The sequence below is a fragment of the Ciconia boyciana genome, chromosome 15 (genome assembly GCF_034638445.1).
Source record: "Ciconia boyciana chromosome 15, ASM3463844v1, whole genome shotgun sequence".
Taxonomy (NCBI): domain Eukaryota; kingdom Metazoa; phylum Chordata; class Aves; order Ciconiiformes; family Ciconiidae; genus Ciconia; species Ciconia boyciana.
Window position 1 is genome coordinate 15,778,816 of NC_132948.1, and position 22,638 is coordinate 15,801,453.

Genomic DNA, 22,638 nt, shown 5'->3' on the forward strand with positions numbered 1-22,638 from the left:
ATGCGAGAGGAAGGGAGCCAGGGAGGAACCGTGGCTCTGAGTCACCCGTTCTTCCCGGAGCGCCTCCTGGGGTGGTGCTGCTACATGCAGCCCAATGCAAGACTGAGCCTGAAGGCTTCAACTGGCTGATTGCAAATATTTTACAGAAGTCTTATTTTCTGGTAATTACTTTAATATGATTCAGTGTTTTCTCTTTTGTCTGATCTTGTTGATGAGCCTTCGTGCCTGATCCTTCCCCCACTGTCGTGGGAGCAGGGCAAGCATTCCCACACCATCCGTGCCATTCCTGCTGTGTTTCGCCTCTTGGTTTCAGTGGCTGTGAGTAAGTGCATTTTGGAGCGTTGTCGCTGTTCAATACAGCGACAGTGTCCTTGCAGAAAAATGGCCGATCCTGGACCTGTTCTTGTGAAGCCTTTGAAACTGCTAAGTGGATTCAGAGAGTGGGGGTAGAGCAGTTTGCAGAATTGGGGTCCGGGTACTGTTTGCCAGTTCACATTCCTAGTGATTCCTGAAATTAGAGCTCCTGTGGAAACCTGGAACTTTGCTTCTAAGGCAAGTGTTGTGTGTGAACTGAGTCCAAAGCACCCAGTGTTCAACAGATATATGAAGAATGGCTAGGATTTAGGTTCCAGTGGGTCACCAACAGTATTTACTAGAGACTAATAATAACAGTGAACAGACTCATTACATTCCCAGATCTCTAGGGTTTTAAAAATCCAGCAGAACCAGCAAAATACCTAAAGCCCAGCCACTGAAATCCAGCCAAGTTTTGTAAAGATTGCAATGGTAGCTTCAATTAAATATAAATTGTGCACTTTAAATGTACAGTTTATTTAAAAGGAGTTATTTTGCCAAACCGTAAATGTACCAATAACTAAACCAAGAAATAACAGATTAAGAAATCTAAGTTTATAAGGTTTAGAAAAAACCTTTCAGATATTTTAAATGCTTTTGTTTAACCATGTGATTCGTATTTAATCCTAGTTAGACCTAATTCATACACACATATATTTATAGCAGGCTGTCCACTTCTCATAAGCAATTGACGGGTCTGTTATCGCATTTGTTCAGCACGGGTGGGGGGAGAGAGGTGTAGAGTACAACTCACTTGCATAATCTTTTGCGTATAGTAGAAACAAATCTGTCTCACATTATACCTACAAGGAATACATGGGTGCTCATAATTCATATTATCCCATAAAATTTAGAAGAGCATTCAGAGACTGCAAATGAAGGTAATTTATGTATAAAACCTCATCCATGAAGAATTTATTGCCATAGTAGGTATAATATACTTTGGCACAGACTTCTTCCTTGAAACTAGTACTTGCAGACTTGAAAAAGGAACATACCAAAGACCCTGCAGGTTAAACTATAATCTGGTTTTATACAAAACACATTATTATGAAGACTTTTGTGTTTGAGAGAGCTAAAGCCAGTTGCTAAGTTAGTGTTCTGTGGCTGTTGCAGATGTGTGTGAACATCTCCACTATGTGAGTAGTCTCTTTAAAATCAGTGTTAGTTTAGTGGTGCTACCTTTGTGTAATTATTGGTGTATGTAAGTATTTTGGACCTTAGTGGGAACTGAGGAAACTTGCATTTATATAAAACATTCTAATGTGTAGTATCTAAAAATGAATATTCTGCTTTGCAGAGGTAGTTTGCTAGCAATTTCATGAAATCCAGATCTCATTTCCTCCTGCAAGGACTGCACTGGGAACATGGGGCCTCATCTTCCTCTCTGCACTTGGGCAAAACTGCCAGATAAAGGCCATGGGATCCATCCATCTCATGGAGTTTTGAGACAGAGGCGTTTCTGGGTGACCATAGGGAGATGCGGCTCCTGTGTCCCGATAGATTCTTGCTGGTAGACTTGGGCGTGTGGTGGCAGAAGCGAGGCCAAGGCAGAGCTGTGGTTACATTGCAGCGATGTTGTGCGCAGTCTTGGGGAGATTTCCGTGCTGTCTCCTCAGTGCTTGGGCGGCTCATGCAGCTGGAACAAAGATATATTTCCTTTTGTTCCTTCTGCTGGGGTCTGATTTCTTTTTTTTTTTGAGATTACATTGTGCACATATGCTTTTATAATTGTTGCCTCTTTTTGACCCAAACACTTTTACTTCCATGAAAGTTAATGACATGACATGAAAATCAAGGGAAAAAGGCAACCTGTTGCTACTCCAACATTTCCGCGTAGTACAAAGTAACCTTAAAATAGGGAAGGATCTGGTTTACTGTAAGATATGCCATTTAAATGCACGTAGCTGGGAATGGAGAGGAACAGCTGCTAGCATGATATATTAGAGGGATTTTGGCCCAAGTCAGCACGAGAAGCTACAGGCCTTATAGCTATAAAAATGGACCAAAGCTCTCAAGCGTTGATGTAGAGCGAATAGGACCTTTAAAATTCTTCCCCAAAAGATACACGTTGGTGTAGGGAAGCATTCTGCTAGGCTTGGACAGACAGAGAACGTTATCAGTTCCTCTGGAATTTTAACTAGTAATTCCAGGAAGTCTAGGTGTTTCAGGAAGTGCTATTAAAATATTACGCTATTTCTTCTGGATATAGCTCCTTGGACAGTACACTTACACTTAGCCTTTTCTCTGTTGGCTTGCCCTGCAGCAGAAACCCTAAACTATTGAGAGCAAAGATAACTCCCTTTGCCTGGTGTATTAGCTGGGATTGTACCTGTTGCAGAAAGAAGTAGCTCCTCTCCTGAAAGTGACATGTGATTCTTGAGGTCAGCGAAGATTTCTGTCATCGAGGATGTCATTTTGCTACTAAGGAAAACCTCAGTGGGCTCATATCTGAAGTACTGTGTTCAGTTCTCTGCTTTTCCAGATGGATTTAGTGGAGGTAGAGATGGTGCAGAAAATGGCAACTGAAACAATCGGGGGAAATGGAACAACTGTCATATGAGGAGAGATTGAACCGTCTGGTACTCTTTAGTTTAGAGAAAGACAGATATTTATCACTGAGATTTACAAAAATCGTGAAAGTGATGAAAAAGCTGAATGTGAAACTGTTGCCCTCCAAATCCTGCAATGAAAGAACTAGAGGGCACTCAGTGAAGCTAGCAGGAGATCAGGTTTAAAGCAAATAAAAGAAAATACTCCTTCATTTTCTGAAACTTCAGATAGTGAACTTTTTGCCACAGGAGGTAGTGAAGGCAATGGTATCAGCAGGTTCAAAAGGGATTAGACAATTTCGTAGACAGCAGGACTACAAATAGACAGTGAAATTACGTGCCCTGTAACATCGTTAATACAGCAATTGTGCATGGAGGAGTATGGGGGGAATGGACTGCAAAAGCAGACAGGCTTCTGTCTTTTCCCTAAATAGCATCTCTAAATAGCATGCCACTGTTGGAAACAGGATACTAGGTGAGATGGACCACTCGTCTGACCCTGCAGGGCATTTTTTTTCCGCAGTACTAGAACCATATGATGTTTTCCTTGGAAAGGTTCTTATTGTTAGCACACAAAATTCTCATAAGGATAATCAAGAAAAAATTGGTAGCAAGTGCATTAATACTGCATTGTTGATACCTGAAATATGAATGTATTTTAAAGTCTGATCCATTGATAGTCAAATGCCTGCCTGTTACTGGGCATGTTACTAACACGGCGTTTATTTGGAAAATGTACAACTTGGAAAATGAATTTTAAGTTTGTGTGTTTATTTTTCTTGGCAGTGAGTTTTAGTTATCTCTGAAGTGGAAAGCTATCCAGGTGCAGTGAAGCTGTATGGTGCCATGAGTACTCTAGCAGGAAGGTATGCAGGACAAGTATGCAGGAAGCTGAATCAGAGTAGTTTCTTCATGCTCCAGTACTGTGTGCTACTGAGATGTCTTTGTGCTAGTTCCAAGTAGGCCAAGTTGAGAGAGTGAGGCATAAGAGGGGCTTTGGGCCGACCACATCCACAGATCAGGGGCCCAGAACCTGGGATGAGGTCCCTGTTCCAGGCACGGGGCTTTAGCGACACCACCGAGCTGCAGGGACATCCCTGCAGGCTGGGGCATCCCCCCCATGCACCCCGTTCAGTGCCTGCCCAGCTCCTGGTCACTCAGTCAAACCCCAAATATTTAGGCTACTGCTTCTTATATAGTAGCTAGCTCTTTTATTATTTATATCTTTTTAAAAAAATTATTTAGATATTGTTTGTTACCAACATCTCTAGTATTTAGAGGAGACCTGCAAAGAGGAAAAAAAAAAGTCACTAATTCACTTTCGTATAGGACACAGAAAAGTTCTTTAAAATGTTTTTTTGTAAAAAAGTTTGTCTTTTGCATGGTTTATTTTTTGAAACATTAAGCACATCAACAAAAACACTCTGTTTTAATTAGAGGGCGTGGGCTTTGTTCACAGGGAAACTCTGGAATATTTGTGTAGCTCCTCTGCTCTGGGCACAAGCTTTTCATAGCGATGCTTACACACGCCATAAACTGCACCAGCGCAGCTCAGGCTGGTTCAGTGTGTCTGAGGAAACTGGTAGTGCTCTGCTGCTGCTGAGAAATCCAGTCTAAACAAATCCTCACTAGTGGTCTCAGATGTGCTATTGGTAAACTTGTTTGGCTTTTAATCAAAAGAAATGGAGTGTTTGGTTCTTAAGAGTATCTTTTTTTCCCCTCTTGTTTCAGTTAAATAAATGTTAACACAAATGAAGAGCTTAAAACTGTCTGACTAAAGCCTCAGCTAACTGAGCTTTGGTTCTGTGAGAGTTTCGATGTCGTCATCCTTTTTGTTTTCCAGTTTTCTGGGGAAGTACTTCAGCTACAGAGCAAAAATAAACAAAAGAAACCTTTTAAATCTTGTTCACACTTAAATACATTTATGCATATTTTTAGTTACTATTTACGTCTTGCAAATTTATCTTGATCTGAAAACAAGCTTCAGATGTATTGTTTTCTTAACAAGGATTTGACCCTCATCTTTATAGACACAGTTTCACTATTTTCCTATCAGCATTTAGTTCAAAGGAGCACTTCTAAGCACGCAGGCAAAAACCCAGTTCTATTGTATAAAATAGAGATGTGTGGTTTATATCATGGGAGTTTAGAGAACAATGCAAAGGTCAATTGTGTTGCTTGCTCTCCTGTCACATGATGTGGGTGTGTATATGAATGCATCCCTGGAATTCCACTGTGGGATCTGCATCTTTGAAGCTGATGCTAAAATTACTGCTGAGGCTCTTCCAAAGGCGGATACTGATAGAAGATTCAATGAAATCGAAGGTCGCCAGTCTGGTAGGCGTTGAAAGATACCTGGCTATGATACTATTTCTGATTTAATAATGCGAATGGGAGGCTAGCCCTTTGTAATAATTAGGACTAATTACTGAAGAGGTGTTGACAGATGGGCTAAGAGGAAACAAACTGCCTTTATCCAGTGGCTTAGAGTCAGATTACTAGTCTTGTGTTATCTGTTTCTCAGAAAGTAGAAGCTTCAATCATTCACTAAGTCTTCAAAGGGGAAAGGGATCCTAACAATATACAGGATTTGGGATGAAGCTATGAAATACGTCTTTGACTCAAAATGACTAAATTAATCTCCTTTCCGTAAATTATCATACTTTTAAAGTTTGAGTTACAGATGGAGAATCTGATTCTAGACTGACAAATACGTGAAATCAATATTGATGACTGTCCTGTTGTTATTTGCTGTCGCTGCTGCTGCTCCTGGATTAGTCTAAACTCAGTTCCTTGCTGTTAATTATATTAATATGAATTCTTTGATTCCCTCTTATGCCATGTTTGCTATCCACCTGAAATGGAGACAAGAGAAAATATTTAGTACTGTCACATTCAGTGTTTGTTTTATGCAGATGTCATATCTGCTCAAAAAGCAGAAAATATATCTGCCAAACTTCATTACAGCTGTTTACCTTTTTAGGAGACAAGATCATGTATATTTCAGGAAGAAAGCAAATTACAGTATAATTGCATTTACTGAGAAATTACTAACTGATGTAGGATTTCCTTAAGAAGTATTTCTTCTCTTCTTTTGGATGTAGCGTCCATCCAGTACATCTGCATGAGGTAAGCAGATACGATTGTCCAGTATGAATGGAGTTAGCAGAGACATTCAGGGGTTAATGCTTTGTCACTAGAATGAGCACTCAGTGAGACTTACTTTAGGCAAATGATTTAAAAGTCTAGCAACCCTCCATCTTCTCAAATGACTGCTTTTAAGTGCATTTCTTCCCACTCTCCACCATATATAGGTCCTGTTTTTCTGAAAAGCATGAGATAAATATGGTTGCATTCAATAGCATTTATAAGAAGAGGTAGCTTTCAATTATTTATTTACTTTTAACCAAAGAGGCATTTTAATTAGTGTTTAAATATTTATAACAGTTTTATTGTGCTGTAAAATCGGTTATACTTTGATCTAGATTTTCTGGTTTGAGATAATAGGGTTGGTAAAAGTTTTCCTAATGAATTTGGTCAGAACATGACATAATCTGATTATCTGATGAAAGATTGACACTTCAGTTCCTGCCAGCATAAAAGTGCGATACAATGGGGGGCTGTTCAGCACACATTCAAAGGCTGGGAGTTCAAGTTCAGGTACTGCAGAATTGTTCAAAGTTTCAAATTAAGGCAGTGAAACAGTTTTACATTTTTCACTATATTTTTGGTCCTGAGTAGTTCTTCCGGGATGAGAGGAGTGAAGCTTGAAGTTACATGTGTAAACTATGTAACTATTCTGTAACTTGGGTTTTATTTCTCTCCATTTGCTAAATAGTTAGCGTGACTCCTTCAAACATGGAGAAACTAACTGATCAGAACATCGCAGGTACAGGAAACAGTCAGTACTAGAAACTGGGAGTTAAGCATCATCAGTATTCAACCACTGTTAAGTGCGGGACCAGCTTTTTATTCATATCCCTCCCATTTTAACAATTTAACTGTTTAACATATGATTACTCTTATCTCAGAGCCTTGGAGATGAGCATATTTAACTAATGCATCCTATGTGCTTATGCAAAATGGAAGTAGACTTATGTGATCAAACTGGCATGAAATAATAATTGTGGGTTTGTATCTAAAGTGTAAGCTTAGCCTAAACTGTTAAAATAAACTTTTTTTAAATTTGCTATTCAGGTAATATCTGCCTTATAAATGCCATTCCTGTTTGCGCTGGAATTATAGTGATCCTTTTTAGATTTCTTGGACAAATTTGCTCTCCAATAATTTGGCTTATCCAAATACTTATGCGGTATTGGATGGGAATCCTAATAGGCAAATGACACATACTATTAGTAATTAAGCTTGGATTTTGGGGGATATTTCACAGCATAAAAATACTTGATAATCTGCAACTTTGACTCATATATTTAAAAGTGATACACAGAACACTGTCTTCCCTTTTTTTAAATACTGAAGGGGTTCTTGGAGAAAGTAAAAGGTATGTACCAAATGGTGTGGTCTTTACTGAAATGCAGCTGCTTCTGACCATGAGAGTTCACCTGAATAAAGATTTAAAGTTTTAGCCTAATAAATTGATGCAGATTAAAGTAGTGTCCTCACTGCTTTGTTTCTTAAAATACTGTGATGTGGCATGTGAATCTCACTGGCTGTGGGAAGGGACCGTCTGTGCCTGGAGTCAGTGAGTGGAGTCCTAAGCCCAGTTCTAGTGACTGTGCCGCCTTGGGAGGTCACTTACTGTCCCTGCCTCAGTTTCTCCATCTACAAAGAATGACCCATAGTAATGCTGTCTCGGAGACGTGCCATACTTTACGTGGAAGCAGAAACCTTCTGAAGAGAAAATGCTTTATCAAATACTGCTCTAACAAATGAATCCTGCAAACCCTTCCTCATTTGAGCAATCTCACCAATATCCTCTAGCAGTTTGGATGGGTGTAGATCAGATCCAAAATTTGGAATTTGAAACGCGAGCTGGACACAAACAGGAATTACCTTTGGTTATTTAATATTATTTCCATGTTTACGTCAATTTGTCCTGTCTGCTATTTGCAATTTCAAAGTATATTTTTTAACTGTTATGAAACAAATGTTGAGAATATAAACATGGGGGGTAGAAAAGAGCTACCATATTCTCAAATAAAAGTACCTCCCACTATGGCAATGCTGGTGAAGTATTTAGCCTGTAAATTAAGTGCAGAGTCTTTTTTCCTCTTTTAACGAATATGTATTTTGTAGTTGTCTTTTTAATTCTATGAAATGTAAACTGCATGATTCAAGTAAAAGGAAATATTTTGGAAAGCACCGTCAGAGCTCAACTTGCAGTGCATTTTAATTTAATTGCCTACCTCTGCAAGGCGTCTCACTCCTGGTAAGGCGTATACAATAAGGGGTTATTTCATAAGCAGAAGGAAACATACAGCCAGGAACGCGAGCAGAAGCTTTAAAAGTACATGAAAAGTAGATTGCTTCATTGTGTCTTCATAAGAGTCAGGACTCAGTATCTCCTCCCACCAAATGTGCAAGAACTGTGAATTTCGGAGATGTTCATATTCAAAGAAACTTGAGGCCGCCTGACTGTAAATGACAGTAATTTTTACTTCAAGTATGGCCAAAGCAAAATAAAATACAATGCTACTAATTCCGTGTTCAATAAAATATTTGTATGTATTTCTTTTATCGGTATTTAATCCAAATATAATATTTATAGAGTAAGAAAATAATTTATATACTTGTGTTTTAGTTGAATCTAAGGTAACTTGATGCAAAATTAAAATGCAGTGTCTTGTAAAACTTACCGTGATACTGAAATGAATGTAAATTTAAGATAAGTATGAAAATGGGTTTTGGTCTCTTTCTCCCTTACTGCTGACTGTATCAGGCCAGGTCCTGAGCAGAGCTCAATGTCAGTGAAACAGCTCCGTTTCTAGCAGCTCTGGACATGGTCCTGTACATCAGGAACCAATTGATAAGTCATTGTGTGACGTATTTTAGAAGTCTAAGTTAATTTCCTATAGGTTATGTTTTTATTATGTAATATCATGTTACATATACATTTCCTTAATACTAAAACCTCTTAAGTTATATTTCACACTTTGAAGAAAAAAAGTATAGAAGGCAAAATGTCATCCGATTTGTACTGTGTTTCATGTTCCTGTGCCCTGTGGGAGGAAAAGTAAAGTAATAGAACAGACAAATAAATAAACGTGGTGTTGAAACTGGCATGACAGTTTCTGCTCTTGCGCAAGGGAACTGCAATCAATTTATTGTCTTCATTGGTCAAATGCCAGAATAACAGTATAATATTATACAAGAGTAGATTAATTAAAGTGTAATTAGAATGGAATAAATTAAATAATCATAAAAGTTTGTCATGGGAAAAATATGTGTTTAGAATTAATTAGTTTTCAAATAAAGTGATATTTTAATTGCTCAGAGTTACAGAATTCTTAATTGCAGACATATAATTCTGGTCCAAATAACTTCAGTTGCTGTAACAAGTTGATATATTTCTTCTCTGTCAATTCTTTTTAATAGTTTGTTACTAAACAAGATTATTGCAGGAAATGTCTGCTAAAATGTCTGGAAGATGTTTAATTAAGCCCATGCTATCTGAGGACGTTATTAGCTCTTGGAACCAAAAGACTTGTAGCTGATGCTGCAGTATGCAGCACCCCTAATTAAGGAGGATGGGCAGACAGAGCCCCGTGGCTGACAGATTGCTATGCATGGCTGAACTGGGGGCTACTCAAAACAATCTTTTGATGGTCCTTGGCTTATCAATTTTCTGCTAGATTACAGTGATTTATCAAGTGTACAAACTTACATTCATTTTAGGTCTGATGGTATGGTGTAGAGAGACAGTTGTATAAAGACTTCTTTTCACTTATATTGTGCATTTTCATATTCTTCAATTTTTCAAAGTGATTGGGCATTTGTTGTCTTTTTTTTTTTAATTTATTTTGTGGAGAGTGTGTTGCAGAGCTGAACTACTATGGGCTTCTATGCCTGTTTTATTTCTCCAAACAAGGCTGTCTGTAGTTATAGCATCGCACTTTACCAAGCAATTAATGGTTTCGGAAAGTAAAACAGATGGGTGTCTTTCCCCTCATCTGCAAAATGAACCTGTTTTTGAAACACTAGAATTTCATCTGTTTCAGCTGTATTTCATGCTGTATTTTAGACTCTCTTATTAAAAGCTAGTGCAATGATATGTGAGGCAGGGGCTCCCATGTTTTCAGACCCCGTATTTTTGGCATGAACATATCCATGATATTTGGCTGTCTCCAGAATGTTTACTTCAGTAAGATTTGCAATGCCCAAAATGTTTAACTGTGTTAAAAAAGGTCAACCAGCTGATAGCTGAAGGGGAATATGTCAGAATGAAAGACTGAAAAAAAATTATCAGTCCGACACAGTGGGAGTATTAGAATGATTAATGTTTATGTTAATTTATGGCTTTTACATATTGATTAATAGCTTTTTGTTTCAGTGACCAAAATGTGTAAGTGACAATGAGATCCATATGCTAACTCAGTGTCTTTCAAATAATTACAATCATTCTTAGTTTTGTTCCCATGCTGAATCTATGTTTTCATATAGAAAATAATTATTGTGCAGTGACTCTTTTAAAAATTGCAGATGGAAGTATTTGAAAGTGAACCTCAAGACACAAGCCTGGGTTTCAGTATTCCTGAAGTTTACACACTTGACATTTATATACGGTTTTCTTGCAAACTTCATTACTTAACATCATAATATATTGTGGTTTAGCCTCATAAACTTAGGGGATGCTTAGAGACAAAAAAGGTGCTAACACTGTGAGGAGCCATTATCTGAGTGGAAATCATTAAAAATGTGTTGCATCGCATGATGGTTATTAGTCATTTTCTCTTCTGCTCCCATAAGATTTCTTGGCATGTCACCAATCGCTGATAAGCAATTTTGTGTGTATCTGCCCATTGACTATTACAATTAAAATGCGGAAACTTCCATCATTCATTGGCTAAATGTCAGAAGAGAAGGTAATTTTGGGGAGCTCCTGAGAGAGGATGAACTCCTAACTTCCCTTGAAGTCAATGGGAAACGGAGGTTCTCAGCACTTCTCAAAATGAGACTTTTGAAGTGTTTTTCTGAGCAGGCAGTCATTGCTAGTCATTAGAAATGATTTGGTGACTATTTAGAATGAAAGCTCTGACAGCATTTAGTGTTCCCAACCTATGAAAGGAAGGACTCCTCAGCTGTACTGTTGGCTGTGTGGCAACAGGTTTATGATATCACTTAATAAAGGATTGTATAGCTAGGTCATATAAATCATTGCATTTTCTTTGTCACTGATGTGGCTCTAACTAGCAAGTTTTGCAAGCAAGGGAATTATATCTAGAAAGCTACCTACAGTATCTAGGTAGTGTATTTCCCAGTGCAAGCACAAGCACACTAATGAATGCTTCCACTCCACTGTTGTGATTTTTTCTTTTTCCTTTTTATTATTTTTTTAGGTTTTGAAGTCATATACGAAATACAAATATCCATCGCTGTGCTTAGTCTCTACTTTGGTAGTCATAGGTAGGTGGTAATATGAAAAGCAACCAATTTAAGAGAAATCATTTGGTTATCCTTAAGCATGCTTTATTAGTACATCTCATTGGTTAAATCAGAAATTTCTACTAATTCTAATTTCCGCTTGAAAACAATATCTTGATTTAAAGATTTCTACTGGTTTCTAATTTCCACTTGAAATAAATTATTTTTTAAATTAACCTTAAAGAAATCCTAGAAGTACAATACAGTTTATATCTTAATTGAGCACCAAAGATAGCAAAGGGAGCTCTAAACTGAAAGCTGCGGTGTTAGCTGACTGATGAGTGAATTTTCATATATTCTGGGGCTCTGACCTTCGCAACTGTTTGCGTAGCACTCCCACATCTCGTGATCTGTGCGGGCAGTTGCTATACAAGCTTCTACCGGTTTGACTTTTACCAGTGCGTGTTTCTCTCTTTGCACACAACAGACGTATCACGCGTCTCAGGGGACTGGGGTAAGAATGCGAAAAGCAGGCTGCCTGGCTTTTAATTTTGCATTTTAACCTAAGTGGCTGTTTCATTCTTCCCTAAGTGTTTTGTACGTGTTAGCTAGTTGCAGGACACACAAAGGTATTTCTTGGTACAGTCAGTTTTCACCTCAGGTGCAAAGAGATTTCTTCAGATGACGGTCTCACAACATCCCTTTCTATTGCTGACTTCCCTGTTTCAGCATGGTCTGTCATTTTTTCATTTGTACATGCAAAATGAAAAGCTGGGCTTAAAAATTTGTCGCAACACATCTGAAGAATTATTTGTTTACCAAACCATAGACCTGCTTTCAGAGCTTTTGTAGTCGATAACCTATAAAAATTCACTTTTGCGGTCAGATGAGGTGAACTTTAACTCATTCAACTTGCGTGGATTTGTCTGGCATCTCTTTTAATTAGGTATGGAGATGCTACTCATTAAATGGGTTCCTGTAGCCCTCAACTCTTGTTCTCCACTTCCTAGAAGTGCCATATAACCAGGCAGCATTTGGCGTCAACCAGGGATGTCCAAGATGTTTCCAGTCCCGCTGGGTTGTGGCGTAATTCAGTGAGGTGAATCAGGTGATGTCCGGACCCTCCTGATCTCTCTTTGCCACTCTCGTCACTCGCACGCCAGCAAGGTGATAGCTGGCTGCACGAGGAAGGGCCACGGTATTCCTGGGCAGGCATGGTATAAGGGTGTTTCTTGGGCAGAGGATCGTTCATAGTTTCACCACTGTGAAACCCAGTTGTCTGCAGTGGGTTACAGGCTGGAAACATGGGAATGTTGTGTTTGGAAAGCTCATACTGCGAGGGCTGCCTGCCGTATTTTAACGCGGGAGATTGTAAATGTAATGGATAAACAACATTGTTTGCGTTGCACTATTAATTTGAGGGAGCCTTTTATTTCCACCAGCTTCCTCTGCAGTTACAGCTAGTGACCCACTGCGAAAACACACTCCTGCGCTAGAGCCACGCTATGCAGCATGGCAGAGCGTCACAACGCTTTTGAGTGAGTGCAGGTAGGCACGGAAGTGCAGGCTAAAAAAGGGCTTGTCTATGAATGAAAAAGAAACAGCCCGGAAAGGGGGAAGAACAATTTATTCACATCTTTCTCAACTCATTCTTTGCTCTGATTTTTCCTTTGGGAGGGTGGCACCTGGTAGACTAGGCATTTTCAAAAAATAACAGGATTTCATAGATCTGTTTGTGAGCACACCTGGATGTGTTGAATATTTTGCAGTAGTAATTATGTCTGCACACCTGCTGGTTTCAGTCCCCAATCAGTTTGCCAGACATGCCTAGAGAGATTTATTTCTCCTATACCTCAAAAAGCTCTTTTACCACCGAGTTTTTACTACTCTACATAAGCCTAAAGAGAAAAAGAAGAGGATTTTTTCTTGTCTTTGCTTGAGCCATTGGTATCTCAAACTGAACTGTGGAGTTTGTAGGGGGAGGTGGGTGTTTGGATGATATTTTAATAGCAATTTGTTTTTGCTTCAATGTGTGATAGAAATACAAGTGACAGGAGTGGGAACAGGAGATTTGCTGAATTCTGCTGGAATTTTTCCTGTGGGAATCTGTTAATGTTTTTAATTCTCTGAGAGATTTTTCTAAGGTAATCCTTTTGACATTTACATATTTTAAATGACTCTCATTAAATAAAAGCTTAACTTTTTTATATCAAATGCTGAAGTGATGATACTGGAATACCACTGCACAGAAATTCAAGTGGTCTGAAGATTATTCTAATTGCAAGCTAAACAAAGTAAGTTTTGTGAGGGATATTAATAGTGGATTGTTCTTTAAAATAACGTAATTTTGAAGGAAATTCGATTGTTCTGGCACTTAGTAGAAGCACTTTTTTAGACAAAACCCTTTTTAGTACCTAATGTGTGGTGTGCATGGCCGTTTGCTAATTGAAACACTAATTTGCACAGCTGGAGTTTCCACTCCTCACTCGTGTAGCAAACACAATCTGTGCAGGAGCCCAAGGGTTTGCAGCGCACCCTGTGAAAAATACTTCTGGCTGTCTGTATCATATCGGAGTGTAGCTCAGCCCCTGAAGGAGGATGCTGTTACCAGCACAGGGAAGGCTGGAAGAAATAAAAAGGGGAACATCTTTTAAAAAGCAAGCGTGCGATGAGGAGGTGTTGCATCTCTTACAGGTGATAGATACCCTCTTGCAAACAAATAATGCCATAAGCAAAACGATTCATATCTTTTCACGTCCTTTCACAGGAGGCAGGAGTCACAGCATGAGGATATCTCGGGGACAAACATATAGTCTAGCCCTGAGATGCTTTTAAATGAACTTTCTTCTGTAGGTTGCACTTTGCTTGTTCAAGCCCTTGAGCCAGATTTTGCTCTCAGACCAGCCTTAATACTAAGCAAACTCATTTAATTAAATTTGCTGCAGATATCCCCAGTTAACAAGAACAGATTGGTCTCCCTGAGGCTAGATGGAGTTAACAAGAAAATAAATGTTGTGCTAATTAGAGAACTCATTTTCAGACACCTGGGGTGAAACTTTAAAAAAATCCTAGAGATTCGGGATTGAAAATTCATTTGAAAATGAGTCTTAGGCTTCTAAATCACTTAGGCACTTTTGAAAAATTTACCCAGGGGCTTTAGCCATCGCAGTGCCAGCATATTTAGCATGTTTGTAGCTATCTGCTTAGCAAAGCAGGGTATGGCCATTATCTATTAGCATACCACAATGCATTTCATTATCCCTGTATGTAAAGTAGAGGTATTGAGCTACCTGGTGAGCTGAAGGTAGGCTAAAGGTCTTTTTTCTGAGGATGCTTGTGTGTCAACAGGAACGGAGGGATGCTTTCTTGGAGATTTTAAGGCACCAGTGCACCAAATTTCCATCTATTTGTGACCTCATGGGACTTTCTGTTGATTTAGGTACCTAAGAACTTTTAATTAAATCTTCGACTTAAGTGCCTTGTCCAAGCTCATGGATGAAGAAGACGGCACAGATGCAATTTTATAGTTCAGCAGTTGCTGGAAGAAAAATGAGACACTTAATACTGTCACACTGCCATTCATCTGCTGAGTCACGATAGGAAGTAATAAGGAGTCATCTCATTTGCCCAATAAAAAATGACATAGATTTAATATTAAGCCAAATTTCCAGATTCACATATCTGATTAGCAAAAAAGCAAGCAAAGAACCAGGCTCCAAGGAGCAAAAAGTCATTTTGTTTGCTCACAGCTGGGAAATACGCTTTCAGTTGTTGGGTTTTTTCCTGTAGCCAGTCTGAGGATTTTTCTGAAGTATTGTCCTTGTAAAGACATGCATTAGTAGCGTCTGTTTCATGCCAGGTAAAACCCTTCCCGCAGCCACGCACACACTTGCTGTCTGTCAGCAAAAACTTCTGTGACAGTAATTAGAAAAATGCTATTAAAAACCTGCCTTGTAATCCCAGATAGCCTCTGGGTTGACTCAGTTCTATTTTGTCTTCCTTGCTCAGTGCAGTAACCCAGGATCGTTCCACCGTGAAGAGGGACCCCGCTCCCCTGACAAGCCGCCTAGCTACTGGTTTATTTACGTGGTTCTACAAAGTGTCATTTTGAGGGGAACAGCGTACAGCTGTGGTGTCCCAAGGAGGTGACCTTTGTTGACAAAACCCTTAGTCCAACAGGTTATAGCACGGGTGAAGCATGTTACAGACGGGCACTTGGGAGCTGGATCTCACCATGGGGGCGAACCTGTACATCGTGTAATCCTCTGAAAATTTACTCCAGCCTGTCATGAGTCTGGATCATCAGACAACATCATAAAACAGATGAGTCAGGGCACTAAAACATGGACGTTATCCACTGAGCTCATTATTTTCATACCTAATTACACAGTGCTATTGAGGGAGAACTGCACATTGTGCTGAAGAATCCCATTTCATCACTAGTCCTAAAAGACAATTGTGTTTAATTAGGACCTATAGATACCATGGTGATTACTGATCTGTAAACACTCAAGGCAGACCTGCAAATGAGGTGCAATAGCACGTGCATCCATTAAACACAATTCAAGAGCTGATACTGAGGTGAGATGACAATTAAAAGTTGAGCCGTTTTAATCTACCGTGTAACTTGTAGCTGTAGCGCTCTGTTCTGATTCTCTGCAATTCTTCTGCTGTGAACCAGCAGGCGGAAAAACACCTGCTGGTCTTCCCTTACTGGATTTAGAAAACTTTGTGTTTAATCCGGTCTGATAAATGCATGAATGGGAAAGAGTGATGAGAGTTGACATCTGTAGTGGCAAAAGCTGTCCTTTTCTGTATGAGGTCAGGTCAAAAAGGAAGAAGCAGACATGGCTAGTAATGTCACAGATAAAGCAGTAAAAACTTTTCATGGTGAAAATGTTTCTTGTAATGCATGTTACAGCGCATTTACCAATGAATTGCAAATTGTACTTAGAGTCAAAGCAGCTGCTGGTTACCTTGTCCCAGCACAGGTCTGGAGGGTCATTTGCAGCAAGTGAGAACAGAGAGAAGTCATCCTTGTCCTTCTCTGGTGCTTGTGCACGCTGCCCGCGAAAGGTGTTACTGTGAATGGAAATACTTGGTGAAGGTGCCAGGCCAGTAAAGTGTGCCTGATCAGATCGCACAGACTGTCCCTGTGAGTTCATAATTAATTGTCCTGCACGTTTCCCGTGTTAGACAGGGCAACATGCTTCCCCATGTACTGTCCTGTTCTTTGCTGACTCGGACCACGTTTGAACCAGTGACCTAAAGCTGAGAGCATCCGTCTCTCTTTATTGATCCTTGGGGGAATACAAACCCCCCAGAATAAAATGTTTAACACAGTAGTCACTAAGTTAGTGTGAAGTACCACATTTCTTTTTTTCAAGCAACTGTGCTTGGAACCAAAAATTCTAACATTTGGGGAGTAATGGGATTCTTGTGTAAAAATGATCATAACTCTAATCTAATCTGAAATTCTTTCCAGTCACTATGTTCACTGCAGTGCTTTTCTGTAAATGGTTGTGAGTGGAAAGCACAGAAATAGTATTTTTATGGGGAGGAAGGGGAAAGACTTGCCAAGGGGCTAAATGGAATGATAAATTGCTTGCCCACTGAAATAATGGGTATCCAGTTTCTTGCATTTTGTAGCTGTTCCATTTTGCAGCAGGGAGAACAGCTGAACGATTTTGTATTTACAAGTGCGCAAGAGGCGCATACACACGGCCAGCTCAGCACTTACCTTGCTTAAAAAGGAGCGCAGCAAAAAGCGGATTTGCCAGCGGCTTGATCAGTCGATGTTAAGAGGAAATAGTGTACACTGAACTGTATGGCAAACAGAAATAACAGCCAATAATGGTAATTCAAAGAGGAAAGTGACTAGGAAAAGCAATGTCCTGATCAGAATATATTGAAAGTTGTAATTTCACTGTAGGCTGCCTTGCCCTCTGCGATATCCGTGTCGTCTCCCCCAGTTCACTGCTCGATGGCTCTGCCACCTCCGGATCCACAGTTTGTTCTCAGAGGCACCAGTGCTGCAGTCCACGCGCTGCATTTTTCCTGTGGCGGCCAAGAACCTGATGTCCCTGTTCTTTTCTCTGGGTGAGTAAACCAGGATTTCTGGCTGAGTTGAGCATCATGTGGACATTTCCTTTTAAAACAAAGTACATTATTTAGATAAATCGTATCTGGAGAAAACAACAAAATGCATGGTTGGAATGATGAGTGTGTTATCTTGGTACATACAGCTTCAGTTTGGGGAAAAAAAAAAAAAAGGAAAAGTGTCAGACTGTCTTATGAGACTGTTTGCAGTGGCCACACTAAAAGCATCTGCTCTTACTGCCAGGTCTGAGAATGGGTTTATCCATGTCTGGAACCTGAAAACGCACAGAGTGGACACAGCACTGGATGGCCATGGAAGAAAATCTGTCTACTGCGTGGAGACAATGGGTGGTAAAAACAGGCTCCTCAGGTTAGCAAAGCAGGCAAAACCCAGGGAAATTATTCTTGTCTCTGTGATGTACATGACTGAAGAAGAAAAAAAAAAAAGAGGAAAAGAAAGGAGTCTCTTATTTCTGGAGTCACTGAAGGTCTCTCCAACACATACGGAAATGTACAGAAGTGCAAAAATACAGAAAAACGGTAGAACAAAATGTGGAAAAAATGATACAATTAATTTCTTTATGATATGTATGTGACGATGTTGCAACAGCTTGGGGTCTATAGTGTCTTTATTGCTGCACTGAGATCAGGTGAGGTCTTTGGGTAAAAGAAATACACTTGTGTGACAAGTGCTTCACAACTGGTTCTCAGGGAAGATCAAAATCGTTATAAAGAGTTTATAAATAGAGGGGAGAGGGAAAAACGGTAAGGAAGGAAGAGAAAAATCAGAGACAGAGAATGGAAGGCTGAAAATGAGCAGGAATGCTGAGTTGCACACCTTTGCTTTGTTGCAAAATATCTTCTGTTCTCGTTTAGCAAGGGAAGGTTGGGAAGATTTGTGTACTTTGGATTAGACAGGTGATCTAGAGTAGATGCCAAAGTGTCTGTATGACTAGGAGGTGTTCTGACATGTTTATCTAGAGAAGACATCTCATAATATACAGTGGAACTCATTAGCATTTATATTTGTTATCTGCTTAAGTACAATTATCAACACTCTCCCCCATAAAATCATATTGAATGGGCATTGTTTGTATAATTATGGAGTTTTTCCATACCTCTATTTTTGCTGTATAACAGCTCACATAGCAGTGCAATTTTAGGACAGCAGTTACCTGTGTTTTTTGTTTCTCTGTTCTGAAGCTAAATCACAACAATTTCTTGCAGTACCACATTGTTTGTATGCTCGGTGCTATAAATGCTTTGACAGTTTGTCACTCAGCTGAACAGCAGATGGGAGTTTCTGTACTGATGCTGAAGAAGTCCCAACAGTCTGTAGATATGCATCTACCTCTGTTTTGGTTTCATACTTCCATCAGGTGATGCCGCTAATTAAATAAGAAATGGGTAAGGGATTTTTGATGACTCCTTATCCAGGTGATAAGATGAGGACACATATCCTGTGCTACTGTAGACTGCGGATTGGAAGCTTCTCCACAGCGGTACTTTGTTCCAGAGCCAGTGGGATCACGTAAATGTGTAGCAATTGATGCTGTGCCCGTTGTCGGGCCTCCTTGGTCTTACTGTCTGGGACCAACACACAGACTTTTCTGTGGGACGGGGAGGTTTGCAGAGGAGTCTCTGCATGAGCTGCACTAGTACGTGGGCGATGCAGCCACTGGTTCTCTGGTTTTGGATGTTCTAACCACAGCCTTTCATTGACTCCAGCTACTCCCTGCACTGCCAGTCCCTCTCCTGTTGTGTCTCCACACATACACGGTCGTAAGAGTCTTCTGTGCCCTCCCTGTGGCTGTGGGAAGTTGACCACTGAATAACTGTAGCTTTTTATTTATCTTCAATGTGGTCTTTGTTGTCTTGCTATTTGTCTTTCAGCTGTCAACACGCCTGGCATTTCTATTTCATTGCTTGGGTGAAGGAGTATTAAATATGTTACTCTCTGGATACTTTTGTTTCCTTTTAAATTAGATCTAAACAATGGTGAAATGTTAGTATTTTTGTTACGAAAACGTTCAAATACTCATGAGACTTCATAAATATATACGCACATATAAATAGCGTAACTGTGTTTGATCAAGTCCCTCTTCACAAGGAAACATGGCTATCGGTGACTGCGGTGTGTCTGACGACTCCCACAGCCTCCCTCCTCCTTTTGAACCTGTTGGCCAGTTCTGCAGTCAGCAGAGGGGCGGTGGGCTCGGTGATACTGAGCTCCCACACGTTTCATGAGACCCAATTAATACCCCCTCAGAAACTGTACTAAGCTCATTCCTTTACTGCATGTTGAAGACCCAACTTTACTAACCTGCAGGAAGCCAGGCTTCCTCGGTAAAACCTTGTTTTACTGTAACAGTCAGGGTCGTGACCAGAGGATCTGCTTGTGGGATTTAGCAGAGGGACGGACATCAGTGACGGATGCTGTCTTCACGGAGAATGTGGGATTCTGCAGATGCTCTCTGTTAAAGGTGGCACAGGAACGCTGGCTAATGGCCACAGCAGCCAAAGCCCTGGAGGAGGTAGGAAGTGTCTCTTTTTCTGGTGCTTTTGGTTTTGAAATGAAATAGTTCAGACGGGGAAACATCGTTGCTCTCAAAGTCTCTGTGCAAGAGAGGGCAGCACAAGGAACCTTTGGGGGTTCTAATCACTAATTTTACCCGCCAGAAAGATGAGTGAATTATAGAACTTGTGCTCTAACAACAGGGATACCACCCCAAGATTTGTCGGACATTTAAGTATTTGCAGCTGCTGCTGGTCTTTCATGTGCAGGAGTTTTGAAAACTCCTCTGGTGCTGCTGAATACTGTTAAAGGGGAACAAGAGTCCTTCTGGGGAACTGATGGTCAGAAAGTCTGTCATCAGATGGAGGTACTCATCTTCCATCTGAAGCTGAAAGTCGTGTTTGGTGAGAGAAGGGGAGGTGCAGGTGATTTGTAATGCGATATGTGGTCTTTCACCCCGGGCTAATTCTTTAACTGGTACTTTGGCTGGAAATAGTTGAATTACCATTAGTGGCCAGAGGTTTGCTCAGTGTGAGATAATTGTAGGGTCCGTTTCAGTTCCTAAGTCCACATCTAATACCCATTATCACAGCAATCACTGACTGACAGCTGTGTTGGCAATTTCCACTTCTGCTTTGTAGAAACTGTATTTTTGTTTTCTTTGAAGGACTATTTGAGGACATCACACAAAAATAAATTATTTCAAATACTTGACATCAAAATACCAAAAATATGAAAAAAGGAAAAAGTGGCATAAATATGAAAAGAAATATTGTAGCTGATTGCAAATTGTTCATGAGCATAAAAGGCCACATGCTCTTCTGGACTAGAGGATGCGTATCTTGAAACTGAAAGTTGGGTATTTTATATACGAAGTAATAAGTGGGAATGGTGCCTGTATTGCAAGAAAATGTAAACCTTTTATTATTCAGAAGTTAAGCACATATTTAAGTACCTTGTTGGCTCACGACCAGAATGTTCAGCCTTTTACAGAACTGAGTAAGCCTGTAGACACAACCACTGTACCAGTAAATCCAGCCATTCTAAGTCCCATACGTTGTTCTGATCAGACAAAGCACTCTCTCCATTTTACAGCAGTGCTCAATAATATTTAAGTTAAACAAATTGGTAAGTGCATTCTTGTGTCAGCCAGAGAAGAGGTTTTGTGTCAGGCAAAGAGTACACACACATTCCGGTAACGAAGAATTAAATCATCATCTGGTCCAAAGAGCAGACATTTACCCCACTGTCTCTTACAACTCATCTCTGTTTTGTTTTCATTTGTTTGCTTGGGCCCTGCAAACCGATCATGATTTGCTGTCTCCTGAGGTAAGAGAGTTCCACTCTGTGTATGAACCTTTACATTAGACCTGTGTCAGGTTTCAATAAATTCACATAAGCTCCCATAATATATAGTGCTTCCAAATAGGCAGCACTGTGTGAGACACAGTACATTTGCAGCTTATGATTAAAATTAAGACTTAATAAGTGTTTATGCTTGGCTGGTGCCCAAAAAAAGAGTAATTTTGTCTTAAAGCAGGTTCAGTCCATAAATAATGAGATCTGAACAGGCATTTATTTGTTCATGATTGCATTTAAATCACCAATTATGAGTTACACGCACTTTTCTTGCCAATTTGCCAGAAACATGTTAAAAGCTTTATTAATGTGAAAAAGAAAAAGGGTGTGTTTCCTTGTGGCCAGTTTTAGCCACCCAGGAACACTATTAACCTCAGGCAAAGGCAAATCTTTCTCCTATTAAGCAAAACCAATATAAACACAGAACTTCAAGTTTTAGGTTACAGTTGTCAAAATAGATGAAATAGTATTTATTTCTAAGGCTCAGTTGCCTCTAATGCAGACAGTCTCTGGAACTGTCAATCTAGCACAGGCAGCTCATGCCTGCCTGCCTTCTGCAAAAAGCTGTTCTCATCTTTGTGTTTTTCTTTGTCCTTTGCAAGCCCAAGTGTAGCCCTTGTACCAGTTCATCCGTCTTTCTTTTAACCTGCAGAAGCGCGTTTATCACAGCGCACTTACCCTTCCTTATTACGTAAAAGCTGCAGTTTCGGTCTTGTCTAGGAGGCAGTGCCCTTTGGAGAGCCAGTGATGAAAGACGCAAGATGAGAGCAGGTCATCTTCATATTTATAGCCCCTTTCCTGCAATAGCTAACTTGGTCATTATGCTGGTAGCAAGAAAGTTGCCGAGAGAAAAGCATCTTTTGTTACGAGTGTAGCTCCAAAGAACCAGAATTCCCAGGTGATCAAACTTTGGTCTGTTCATAGGTTTGGTCTACATATTGGATGTCTCTTTGCTGTAGTCTCCATTCCTCAGATCTGGAGAATAGTTTCCTGCTCCATTGCTAAGTGGCTTTCGAAAGTGTTCTGTGTATTGTGTTTAGTACATTGTCGGCGTGCAGTCCTGGAGTGCAGCTGGCTTTTGGCAGGCTAGCTGACAACCTCTAGAAATAGGAAGATGTTCTGGCAAGCTTTGAACTAAAGGTATGGGATTGGAAAGCCATCGCAGCTGCCATGGCCTTGACTGATGGCTCCCAGAGGAGCCATATTTGTAATACCTCA

At 40.0% G+C, this 22,638-nt stretch overlaps 1 protein-coding gene across 4 annotated transcripts in view; it reads left to right on the forward strand.

Annotated features, from left to right (window-relative positions):
* Window positions 1–22,638, forward strand: part of GNB1L (G protein subunit beta 1 like) — a 45,358-nt gene that overhangs the window by 9,233 nt on the left and 13,487 nt on the right. For 2 of the 4 annotated variants that reach the window (XM_072880348.1, XM_072880347.1), the window contains exons 2-4: window positions 17,380–17,546; window positions 17,791–17,916; window positions 19,918–20,080. In XM_072880348.1, coding sequence (XP_072736449.1) covers window positions 17,431–17,546; window positions 17,791–17,916; window positions 19,918–20,080 — 405 coding nt within the window. In that variant the 5' untranslated portion in view covers window positions 17,380–17,430. Of the gene's footprint in view, window positions 1–5,120; window positions 5,244–5,805; window positions 5,807–11,422; window positions 11,490–17,379; window positions 17,547–17,790; window positions 17,917–19,917; window positions 20,081–22,638 lie in introns of those variants that run through there. The other 2 variants (XM_072880350.1, XM_072880349.1) reach the window with 2 other exon arrangements.